This window comes from Myotis brandtii, unplaced genomic scaffold (genome assembly GCF_000412655.1).
Source record: "Myotis brandtii unplaced genomic scaffold, ASM41265v1 scaffold468, whole genome shotgun sequence".
Lineage (NCBI taxonomy): Eukaryota > Metazoa > Chordata > Mammalia > Chiroptera > Vespertilionidae > Myotis > Myotis brandtii.
Window position 1 is genome coordinate 294,392 of NW_005367874.1, and position 12,548 is coordinate 306,939.

A 12,548-nucleotide genomic window follows, 5' to 3' on the forward strand; every position below is an offset into this window, starting at 1 on the left:
TTAGTTGTATTTTTGAAGTGGTTGTTTGAGGCAGCAAACTCCGGTGTTTACCTATGTCGCCATCTTCGTTTTTTTTCCCCCCTATTGCTTTTTATTGGTGGATCCTGACACCTAGTGGTGGTTGCTACCTATAACAAAGCCCTTCAGAGCTGGCTAAATCAATTGTCACATACCAGAGTGTAGTCTCTTCTAGACTTTATTGAGAGTTGATGGTAAGAGTTTGAGCTGGGCAAGAAATAGGCACATATAAAGAATTTGGTCTAAGGTGATTCATGACAAGCAATGACTATGCATTTGGAGACCAGTCATAGAAGCACTTAACATTAGGAATATTGGAACATTGTTCTTGAAGGAGACATTATACAGCAGTCACTTTGAAAATATGACCTTCATCAAACACTCCTTTTTTGTATGTTTTACCTTCTTTATAATGTTAGATATTGTCTCAATCTCATTTTCTTTGCCTAGTCACTTCTGTCTCTTTTCTCCTTTGCACACCTGGCTACTTTGTCTTGTAAAATGCCTGCAGCAACTGGGAGGCTGATTACTGACATATGAGAGGCTGGAATAAAGGGAAAGAAGCATAAAGTATTGGAAATCCATTTGAGATGATTCTTCAGAGCAGTTAAATTAGCCTCAAATTAGGGGGGACGAGAAGAAATAAACCAAAGAATTTATATACTTACTAGTGACCCGGTGCACAGATTTGTGCACATTGAAAGGAAATTAATTAGAAGGTGGCTGGAGGGGCAGGACTGGGCAAGATGGACCAGACACGCCCTGGAGCCAACCTCCCGTGGTCCCTCCCCAGCATCTACAGAGTGAGAGGGGTCCCTCTGGCAGGTGGGGTCCCTCGGCCTGGCCTGCAGGAATCGGGCCGAAACCGGCTCTCCGACATTCCCTGGGGGGTCCTGGAGTGTGAGAGGACACTCTGCAAAGTTGCTGTGGTACAGGGTGTAGAACACAAACACAAGTGTGCAGTAAACCCGATTCAGGGCCAATAGTGCCCCAGCAACAACATAACCCACAGCAAAGGTGGAATCGTGCAGTGAGGAATCAGGCTCCCTCCTCTCTGGTTCCGGGGTGTATCACCTGAGAAACACTGCAGCTCAGCAGCTCCTGCGTTGAGCATCTGCCCTCTGGTGGTCAGTGTGCATCATAGCGACTGGTTGGACAGTTGGACACTTAGCATATTAGCCTCTTATCTATATAGATATGCATAGCCCATGGACTTGGGCAATAGGGTAGTAAAGATCTGGGGGAGTGGGTAGGGGCTGGGAGGCAGGGGAGTAAAGGAGGGGGAATGGGAGATATCTGTAATACTACCAATACTAAAGATATATTTTAAAAATTAGCCTCAAAGGAAATTAATAGCTTTCAAGGCTGAATTTGCTAATTGGAAAAAGGTTTCAATCCTGCTAACTTAAATAGGATTGAAGATGAAAGGTCCTAAACCCATACATTATTTGAGAGGTAGGAGTTTCACTGTGGTATTTTTGTACAGTGTTCATATCTTTCGGTACATTTCAAAGAAACAAAACAGAAGGTTTTTGTTTAATTTACCATAAAAGGAATGGGGCTCATGAGGTTTGTGTATATGCTTTCCCTGATATTGTGAACAGAATCAGACTATTCCGCTCTCCCCAGGTACTTGGCGGATAGAGATGCTGAGCTAGAGAGAGTGAACAAGATGAACCAAAGCTTACAGGAGGACTGGAAGCGGAGTGCTGAGATGAAGAGGCAGCGGGACTGGGAGCAGAAGGATTTTGAGCGGTAATACCTGACTGGAACCAGAAGTTCTGGGTTTGCAAAGAAAATCCCTTCTACTCCTCATTTACTTTCCTCTAATTGTGGGATGGCCAATAGATTTCAAGAGCCAACTCCAGTTGATCAGTAGTGGCTGCCTAGTGAACTTTATGGGGAAAAGAATTCTGGGTTCAGTGAGAAAAATGGCTTCAATGAATTAGAATCGTCTGCTATGAATATGGGATTGGAGAATATTGTGCTATGTGTTATGTAGTTGCCATCTCTGCCCTAATCTTTGCCTCTGTACAGGGTGGCTCTATTTTCTTTTTTTGTGGAGGGTGGGGAGGCATGGGGGGAGAAGGGTGGGAATTGTCTTTGGAAATAACTAGTTGGAAATAGGGAGACTGAGTTTCCATTGGAACACATCCAAGGCTTACAGAATGGTCATCAAAGAGCAGAGTCAAGGGATTGTGGGCAAGATTAGCAACTGGAAAAATGAGAAACCCAGTATGGAACCAACCAAAAACATCTTCTTGGAATGTATCATTGCATCCCTGTTCCTCTCTGTAGCTACCTTTTTACATTCTAGAGTTAGGGAATCAAGCTTGGTTTTGAAAATTTAGCACTCACTTTGCAGAGGCAGCTAATATGTTCTTATTTGTGAGGTGGGGAAGTAAACACCTCCCTGGCATTGCTAACCCAAGAGTTTTGGGGTTCAAATAAGGAGGTGGAGAAGTACTACTCTTAAAAATTAAAACACTTTACAAATGTAAGGTATGACTTCATAGAATGCTAAAAACTTGAAAAAACAGGCCAAGCCTATACAATCAAATGCTATAAAAATTTGAACATACCCAAATAATATTTTAAATTGCCAATTATCAACTAATTGTTATCATGGGCAAAATTTGTCATAATGGATCTTGATCTGTAACTCTCCTTTTCATTTTAGATTTTCTTTTAAGGCATTTTTTGGGGGGCCTGTCTTTGTAATGTGTAAAACCCATATTTTGTGACAATGAAAGTATGAGGAATGACATGGAAAATAGGTTCCCAAGTGGAAGTGGGGTGGTTTGATTGGTTGGAAGAGGAAGTAAAAGGGGAGTTGGAGATTTCAAGCCATTTTCTCAGTGTTGGGGGCAAGCAGATAAAGGCAGTGAGATTAAGCACAGGGGGATTTGAGTTGGATTTTGGAAGCATGCTTGGCCAACATGGTGACCAAGGATAGAGGAGACACAGAAATGACCTTGAGTAGCAGGATAACACAGCTGCTCCCAGGGCATGGCAGAGCAGACCTGTGTCCCGAAGACCTAGGCCAGGTGTGGGCAGGGACTCCAGCAGGCAGCAGGCAGGAAGAAGGAACTGGTTGGTTTGAAAGAGAAAACAAAGCCAAAGCAGGTGGGAGATGACAGGTGGGTGGTACGCTCCTGGAGGGCAGGGGCCAGGGGTGACATTCCTTTTGTATCCCTTCCACTGCCCTGGCTTCCTAGCGAGGCCCCCAGCAAGGACTCTGGGGACGCCTGCTCATGGCTGCCTTTCCTCACCTCTCCTCAGGGCCTCGGACAAGCTCTTCCTCCTGGACCAGTGTGACAAGTACCAGCGCTGCAAACAGTGCCAGCGCAGCACCTCCAACGGGGGCCACAGCCACCAGTGGCCGCTGAAGAAGCTCCTGCAGGGCTCCGGGCTGTTTGTGTGAAACTCAGAGTTTGGACCTGCACTTCCTGGTCAAAGTTCTTTTTTTTTAACGTCTGAAAATTGTATTGTGCGGTTTCAGTGCTTTCAGGTAGCTTGCTTTTTAACCGCTTACCGAATTCACAAAGATAGGGTCTCCCCTCCTGTCTTCCTCCCAGCCCCATAGAACCCTGCTGCCATTGGAGGGGGGATGGCACCCAGCTTTATTCTGGCTGTGGGGGTTCTGCTGACTCAGCCCCGCCACTCCCTCTGCGACTTTGTGTAAAACACGGTATCTTTCCTTCATATGTAATGAATAATTTAGTCATAATAAATATTTTCTACATGCCTGACTGTGTCTAGCAATTCATATTGGTAAATTTAAAAATAATTGTCTTTATTGATTTTTAGAAAGAGAGGAAGGGAGAGAAAGAGAAGAGAGAGAGAGAGAGAAGATAGAGAAGCACCAATCAGCTCAGCCCGACAGGGAACTGAACTGACAACCTTTTGGTGTACAGGACAATGGTCAACCAACTGAGCCACACTGGCCAGGGCTTAATAAACATTTTTAAAGGGTAGAGATGCTTTGTAGCTAAAACAATTTTAATTATAAAATTTCTGAAAATCTTATAGTTCTTTGCCATATCTGTTAGAAGCTGTTTATTAACTATTATTTTTATTTGAAGTGTGATATTTTTCCTTGTCTTCCTAACCAAAAAAGTGGGTTTCTACCAATGAATTGATTAGACATTTTACATGCTTTTTGAACTGTGTTAAGATAATATTTGGGTACTTGATACTTTATTTTATTATATAACTAGATGCCTGGTGCACAAATTCATACACTATTGGGGTCCCTCAGCCTGCCCTGCGGGATCGGGCTGAAACCGGCTCTCCAACATCTCCTGCGGGGTCCCGGATTGAGAGAGGGCGCAGGCCAGGCTGAGGGACTCCACCTGTGCACGATTGGGGCCGGGGAGAGACAAGGGAAATTGGCCAGCCAGGGACGGGTTGCAGGAGGGAGGGCTCCAGGGCATGTCTGGCCTCTTTCACTCAGTCCCGATTGGCTGGACCCAAGCAGCAAGCTAACCTACTGGTCGGAGTGTCTGCCTTGATGGTCAGTGCACGGCATAGTGAGTGGTTGAGCAGCCTTAGCATATCATTAGCATATTATGCTTTGATTGGTTGAATGGCCGACTGAACACTTAGCATATTAGGCTTTTATTATATAGGATTGCTAAAATGGTGATATGTTTAATGTTAGTTTAAACATATATTCATTCTGTCTGAAAACAGTTCTGCAGGAGAAATAATTTGTCATTGTTCACCATTCACCAGCTGGTATAAGAGCATAAGCATCAAAATAAATAATGAAATTCAGGAGAGAGACTTAATTTAAGTAAGATGGTATAGTTGTGTCAATTAGTAAAAGTTGAAGCAAAGGCATTACTAAAGATAAGGAAAATCATTAAAGTTTCAATTCACCAGGAAGTTATAACAATTCCAAACTTCATGCATCAAACAACATTGGTCCAAAATGTATAAAGCAAATATTGTCAGAACTACAAGGAAAATTGATAAGTTTACCACAGTTGTGGGAAATTTTACTGTCCTTTCAGAAATCTGTAAGAATAAAGATTTGAACAAAACAATTAACAAGCTTGATCCCATGAACACATAAGGGGCATTGCATCCAACAGCGAAGATCCATATATTTTTCAAAGTACATGAAATATTTTATTGAATTTGACTATAATAGACAAACATAAAAATTTCAGTAAATTTAAAAATATCTGAATAATACAAACACTTTTCTGACTACAATTAAGCAATTAAGCAATTAGGAAAAAAGTTAATATCCATGCATTTGGAATTTAAAAATCTATGTTTAGAGACTTCTATTTATAGATAGGATGAAGTAGGTCATGGAAGCCCAGCATCCACCCTGTAACAACCAGAAAAATATGGATAACAATTTTAAATCATATGTTTAAAGACATGGGAGCTGTGAAAGCAACAAAGACTAGGTGAATAGGAATTCCAGAGGAAGGAGCTGAAGTAAGTGGCCATTTTGGTTGCTGGCAGCATTTACTGATTCTGGTCTGGGATTAAAAAACAGGCTTGATCTTTGCAGTGGGTCTCTACTGAGGGAAAGAGAAACCCAGCAAGGCTTTTGGTGGTCATGTGTGTGTGTGGGTGCAACAGACTGGAACATTGAGAAGCTTGGCCCGTTTCCTCCATATGTTGCTAGTTGAGTTCTTCAGAAAACAAGATACTGAATCTGAGATTTGCATTTGGAGTATTACTGGGGAGTCCTCTCAGCAATGCCTGTGAGAGAGCTGGAGTACCAGCATGCGGCAGAAGAAGTTGAGTGGAGATACATGTAGTTTTGCAGCAATGGCTTCAGCCAGTCATGCAGGGAGCTCTGAAACTGGGATGGCCATTTAGAGATGTCCCCAATTGAGGTAAGGGGGCTGGGCCTCTGGACTTGAATCAAGTAGTCATTGGATGCAGGCTGTCTCCTGGGGATGAGGGCGTAACCTTGGATGAAGCATTTTCCTTTAGTCAAGTGTAATTCTCGGGGAGGGAGGATGCACCTGTGAACCTTCAGCTGCCGATACTCCTGACAGCTGGTGTAAGGAGTGTTTCAGAGCAGAAGAGAGACCCGGGTGGTGCAACCACAGCACCCACCATTCTAAACGACACTTGTTGAGTTCTGAGGCTGAGAGAGGCTGGGGAGTTAGAATGCAGACTTAAAAGACAGACAAAATCTCCCTTAATCTCATTGTGCTTAAGAGACAAAGTCCTGCCAGAAATAGAGGTTACAATCTTCAACAACACTTACTTTGTCTTTAAAAAAAATTATAGCCATTCTGGTGAATGTGAAGTGGTATTCCATTGTGGTTTTAATTTTCGTAAGACTAACCATGTCTCCCAGTCTATTGCTTGTACCCCCCCCCCCCCCCCCCCCTTTCCCCATTACCATTTGTATCCCTCCTATACCCTCCTTCACCTTCACCCATCCTCTACCTCCCATAATCACCACAGTGTTGTCCATATCCATGAGTTCTCTCTTTCCCCCCCTGCTCAATCCCTCCACTCTCCCAGCATCCTCCCCCTCAGCTGTCAGCCTATTCTCTATCTAAAGTCTGTGCCTATTTTGGATGTTAGTTCAGTTTGTTAATTAGATTCAATATATGAGTGAAATCATATATTATTTGTCTTTCTTTGACTTATTTCACTTCAAATAATGTTCTCCAGGTCCATACATGCTGTCACAAAGGGTAAATTTTTCTTATTTATTTATTCATTCATTTATTTACGGCTGAGTAGTGTTCTGTTGTGTATTCAGCTGTTTCATCCACTCATTCACTGATGTACTCTTGGGCTGCTTCCAGATCTTGGCTAATGTAAATAGCACTGCAACGTTGACTTATTTCATTTCAAATAATGTTCTCCAGGTCCATACATGCTGTCACAAAGGGTAAATTTTTCTTATTTATTTATTCATTCATTTATTTACGGCTGAGTAGTGTTCTGTTGTGTATTCAGCTGTTTCATCCACTCATTCACTGATGTACTCTTGGGCTGCTTCCAGATCTTGGCTAATGTAAATAGCACTGCAACGAACAAAGAAGTGCATGTATTTTTTCATATTTGTGTTTCACGTTTCTTCAGATAAATTTCCAGAAGTGGAATTGCTGAGTCATAAGGCAGTCCATTTTTAATTTTTTGAGGTATTTCCATTCTGCTTTCCACAGTGGCTGCACCAACCTGCATTCCAATCAACAGTACATGAGGGTTCCCTTTTCTCCACATCCTCTCCAGCATTTGCTGTTGGCTGATTTATTGATTGCCATTCTGACAGGTGTGAGGTAATATCTCATTGTGTTTCCATTTTGCTTTCCTCCGTGGCTGTACCAACCTGCATTCCAACCAACAGTACATGAGGGTTCCCTTTTCTCCACATCCTCACCAGCATTTGCTGTTTGCTGATTTATTGATGATTGCTATTCTGACAGGTGTGAGGTAATATCTCATTGTGGTTTTAATTTGCATCTCTCTGATGATTAGTGATGTTGAGCATCTTTTCATGTGTCTATTGGCCATCTGTATGCCCTCTTTGAAGAAGTGTCTATTCAGGTCCTTTGTTCACTTTTTAATTGGATTGTTTGTTTTTTGGTGTTGATTTTTTGTAAGTTCTTTCTAATGTTGGATATTAACCCCTCATCAGATTTATCAGAGAATATGTTTTCCCATTTAGTGGGTTATTTTTTCATTTTGTTGATGGTTTCCTTTGCTGTGTAATGACTTTTTAGTATGATTTAGTCCTATTGTTTATTTTTATTTTTGTTGCCCTTACCTGAGGAGATATATCAGAAAAAAATATTGCTATGAGAAATGTCTGAGATTTTACTGCCTATGTTTTTCATGTGTTTTTTTTTTGTGTGGTTTTGTGTCTAGCATTTAAGTATTTAATCCATTTTTAGTTTATCGACTTTTTAGTATGATTTAGTCCTATTGTTTATTTTTTCTTTTGTTGCCCTTACCTGAGGAGATATATTAGAAAAAAATATCGCTGTGAGAAATGTCTGAGATTTTACTGCCTATGTTTTTCATGTGTTTTTTTTTTGTGTGGTTTTGTGTCTAGCATTTAAGTATTTAATCCATTTTTAGTTTATCCTTGTGTGTGGTGTAAGAAGGTGGTATAGTTTAATTTTTTTTTTGCATGTATCTGTCCAATTTTCTTAACTTATTTAGGGCTTTTGTTTGTTAGGAATTTTTTGATTACTGCTTCAATTTCACTAATTGCAGTCTGTCTATTTAGATCCTCTGATTCTTCTTGATTCAGTTTTGGAAGGTTGTATGTTTCTTGGAAGGTATCCATTTTGTCCAGATTGTCCAATTTACTGGCATATAGTTGTTCGTAATATATATATATATTTTTACAATCCTTTGTATTTCTTTGGCGTCAGTTTCATTTTTCCTCTTTCATTTTTGATTTTAATTATTTGGGTCCTCTCATTTTCTTAATGAGTCTGGTTGAAGATTTGTCAATTTTGTTTATCCTTTCAAAGAATCAACTCTTGATTTCATTGATCTTTTGTATTTTTCTTTTTAGACTATTATTTCTGCTCTGATCTTTATTACTACTTTCCTTCTACTCACTTTGGGCTTTGTTGTTCTTTTTCAAGTTCATTGAAATATAAAGTTAGGTTGTTTATTTGAGCTTTTTCTTGTTTCTTGAGATAGGCCTGTAATGCTATGAATTTCCCTCTTAGGATTGCTTTCCCTGTGTTCCACAGATTTTGAATTGTTGTATTCTCATTTTCATTTGTTTCAAGGTATCTTTTAATTTATTCCTTGATCTTCCTGTTACCCATTCATTGCTTAGTAACATGTTATTTAGTCTCCAAGTCTTTGTGTGTTTTTAAGTTTTTTTTTCTTGTGATTGATTTCAAGTTTCATAGCATGGTCAGAGAAGATGCTTGATATGATTTCAATCTTTTTAAATTTATTGAGACTTGTTCTGTGTCCTAACATGTGGTCTATCCGAGAAAATGTTTCAGGTGCACTTGAAAAGAATATATATTCTGCTGCTTTTTTTCTCTTATTGGTGTGCTTCAAAGTGAAAACGTTTTAAAATTTGATGAAGTAAAGTTTATCAATTTTTCTTTCATAAATCATGCTTTTAATCAGTCACTAAGATTTTTCTGTTATATTTTCTTTTGAAATTTTATGGTTTTTAGCTCTTACATTTAGGTCTGTGATCAATTTTGAGTTATTTTTTTGTGTACAGTATAAGGTAAATGTCTAAACTCATTTTTTCTTCTTTCTTCCTTTCTTTCTTTCTTTCTTTCTTTCTTTCTTTCTTTCTTTCTTTCTTTCTTTCTTTCCTTCTTTCTTTCCTTCTTTCTTTCTCCTTTCCTTCCTTCCTTCCTTCCTTCCTTCCTTCCTTCCTTCCTTCCTTCCTTCCTTCCTTCCTTCCTTCTTTCTTGTGATTGATTTCAAGTTTCATACCATTATGGTCAGAGAAGATGCTTGATATGATTTCAATCTTTTTAAATTTATTGAGACTTGTTCTGTGTCCTAACATGTGGTCTATCCGAGAAAATGTTTCAGGTGCACTTGAAAAGAATATATATTCTGCTGCTTTTTTTCTCTTATTGGTGTGCTTCAAAGTGAAAACGTTTTAAAATTTGATGAAGTAAAGTTTATCAATTTTTCTTTCATAAATCATGCTTTTAATCAGTCACTAAGATTTTTCTGTTATATTTTCTTTTGAAATTTTATGGTTTTTAGCTCTTACATTTAGGTCTGTGATCAATTTTGAGTTAGTTTTTTGTGTACAGTATAAGATAAATGTCTAAACTCATTTTTTCTTCTTCTTCTTCTTCTTCTTCTTTTTTTTTTTTTGCATGTGAATATCCAGTTGTTTCAGCTTCATTTGTTCAAAAGGCCATTCTTTACCTCATTGAATTATTTTGGTAGCTTTGTTGAGAAATCAAAGTATCATCAATGTAAGGACTTATTTGTAAATTTTCCATTTTGTTCCATTGATCTACATGACACACAGTATTGATCATTGTAGTTTTATAGTAGGTTTTAAAATTGGATAGTGTACTTTGTTCTTTTTTAAAAAACTAGCAATTCTAGGTCCTTTGCATTTTCATATAAATTTTAGGATCAGCCTATCAATTTCTACAAAAAATCCTACAGGGAGTTTGGTAGTTACTGGGTTGAATTTATAGATAATTTGGAGAGAATTGCAGCCTTGACAATATTGAGTCTTCAAATTCATGAACATAGTACACTCTCCATTTATTTAGATGATCTTTAAGTTCTATGAGCAATGTTTTATAGTTTTTAGTGTATAAGGCTTGCACTCTTAAATTTTAAAGTATTTTTTGGATGCTATTGTGAATAGAATTTTATTTCTATATTGTTTGCTGCTAGTATATAGAAATTCAATTGATTTTTGTATATTGACCTTGCATCCTATGAACTTTCTAAACTCATTTATTGGAGGGGGATGAGAGAGGGAAAAAAGAGAGAAAGTTTGGGAGAGGGAGAGCAGTGCTATTCTATTCTTTGGCATCTTCTACATATAGGGGTGGGCAGTGGTAGGTCCCTAATCATGGTTTATTGTTTTCTTTGTTCTACAATGAAGTTAGAGGTTGGAAACTACCATCCCAATAGGTTTTAGCAATTTAGAGTCACTGATTGCAGGGGCTGCAGTCTTGTCCCCCCCTCCATGGTAGACTCTGATGAACATGAGGAAGTGAAGGCTATAGTTGAACTCAGTTTAAGAAACACACAGGACAGACTGACACCATTCTAAAAGAAAACTGCTTGGTTTGCTGAATTATTTAAGAGTATGAAGGGTGGAAGAGAGAGTGTTCCAAAGCCAGGAAAATGAAATCAAATCTTTCCCAGAACTCCCCATGGTGCTCCTCCCTCAGTACTTCACTTCCTTCTGCCTCCTTGGCTTGCTGACCCTCCGCACCCACATTTCTCTGGTTTTCCTTTTAGTAATAACCAAAAAGGAATGTGTATTACTCAGCAACTTACAGGGCAATTATCATTTCTGACTAGTTAGTGAACTGCCTCCAGCCAGTCAGCCCCCACATCCATTGGCCACTCGAAGGGTGTGTATTCCTCCAACTGAGATTGAACTCCCTGATGGGTGGGTCACACTTTCTGGCCAGTGGCTGTCCCCACCATCCTTCATTCTTGGAACTTAGTGCAAACACTGCTCCTTCTAAAGCCTTTTCTTCTGCTCTCATAGGAAGTATCCTCTCCCTTCTTTGAGCACCCTCGACCATTACCTGCACTTCTTTCATGGACTTACCACTTTATGCTTTGCAGCAAAATGAATTGTTTCCATATCTCATCTCTTTCACTAGATTTTGAACTATGAAAGGCTCAAGAATATGGTAATGACAGTTAGCAAAATGAGATTTGTAGAGTGGGCCCCATAAGTATTCAAGAGGATTTATTGAACTCATTTGATCAGAAGTATCCATAGCAACTCAAAATTAGCAAGAGATTTCCCAGCCTTATTTCTAACTAGTCAATTTTGATGAGTAGATAGATTGATCACAGTCCAATTTTGGGTCCTGAGTACTGGAGCCATATCCACATGTTAAAGAGTGATTCCCAGACCTCTCCTGGAGAAATGGAAGTCAGAGGAAGATTCTGATTCAGTTTTGTTTGTTTGAAGACACATACCTGTCCTGCCTTATTGTGATCTTGGAAAGCAAAGTTCTAGCAGGATTCTGGCTTTCCCACCAGGGCTAGCCAATATAGCCATTAATAGACAAGGAAGTTTTTTGGAAAGAGGTCAGAGGAGGGTTATAGAAAAGTGAACTCAGGGCCTGTAGGGACAAGGCTCTCATTTACTATTTGCCGTATGCCCGGGCGACTCCCCTCACACCACAAAGTTCAAAGGAAAAACACAGTGACAAGGATGGCCATTTTGGAATCCATTTATATTATCAGTGTTATTTTACTCTGGGCTTCATCCAGCCCCACACCAGCCTCTGGGACCGCATCAGACTGTCTGAACATTCATGGCTTCCTTGGGCCACATGTAGGTGTCCAGTGTAAAGGAGTCATAGTCTGGAGTGTAGACCAGGGATCTTATAAAAGCCTCCTTGTCCTTGGGCTCCGGGTAGTAGGAGGCCAAATTGTGTTTGTACGCGAAGTCAAGAACCTAGGGAAAAAGATGTTTGGCTGAGGAACTGGATCGAAGGAGAAACCTGCCTAAGGACCCTTCTTTGGGGGCCAGTGGAAGGGAATATACCCTAAAGAACCAGGTGTGTGCTGCTCATGAGCTGGGACCCATGGAGCCACTGGAGAGAAAAGATGTTGAGCTTTCTGTTCAAACCATTAAGCTGGTTTGGCTCAGTGGCTAGAGTGTCAGTCTGCAGACTGAAGGGTCCCCAATTCAATTCTGGTCAAGGGCACAGGCCCAGGTTGCGGGCTTGGTCTCCAGTGTGGGGCAGGCAGGAAGCAGCTGATCAATGATTCTCTTATCATTGATGTTTCTATCTTTCTCTCCCTCTCCCTTCCTCTCTGAAATCAATATCTATCTATCTATCTATCTATCTATCTATCTATCTATCTAT

The 12,548-nt window shown here is 39.9% G+C and overlaps 2 protein-coding genes across 4 annotated transcripts in view; one reads left to right on the top strand and one right to left on the bottom strand.

Moving 5' to 3' along the window:
* The window catches only part of CCDC81 (coiled-coil domain containing 81), a 42,449-nt gene extending 38,679 nt beyond the window's left edge, over window positions 1-3,770 (top strand). The window contains exons 15-16 of the mRNA XM_005875627.2: window positions 1,648-1,773; window positions 3,301-3,770. Coding sequence (XP_005875689.1) covers window positions 1,648-1,773; window positions 3,301-3,442 — 268 coding nt within the window. The 3' untranslated portion in view covers window positions 3,443-3,770. The remainder of the gene's footprint in view (window positions 1-1,647; window positions 1,774-3,300) is intronic.
* Window positions 3,771-11,888: 8,118 nt separating this feature from the next.
* The window catches only part of ME3 (malic enzyme 3, NADP(+)-dependent, mitochondrial), a 185,077-nt gene continuing 184,417 nt past the window's right edge, over window positions 11,889-12,548 (bottom strand). For all 3 annotated transcript variants that reach the window (XM_014547182.1, XM_014547181.1, XM_005875629.2), the window contains one exon: window positions 11,889-12,133. In XM_014547182.1, the coding sequence (XP_014402668.1) occupies window positions 11,972-12,133 (162 nt within the window). In that variant the 3' untranslated portion in view covers window positions 11,889-11,971. The remainder of the gene's footprint in view (window positions 12,134-12,548) is intronic.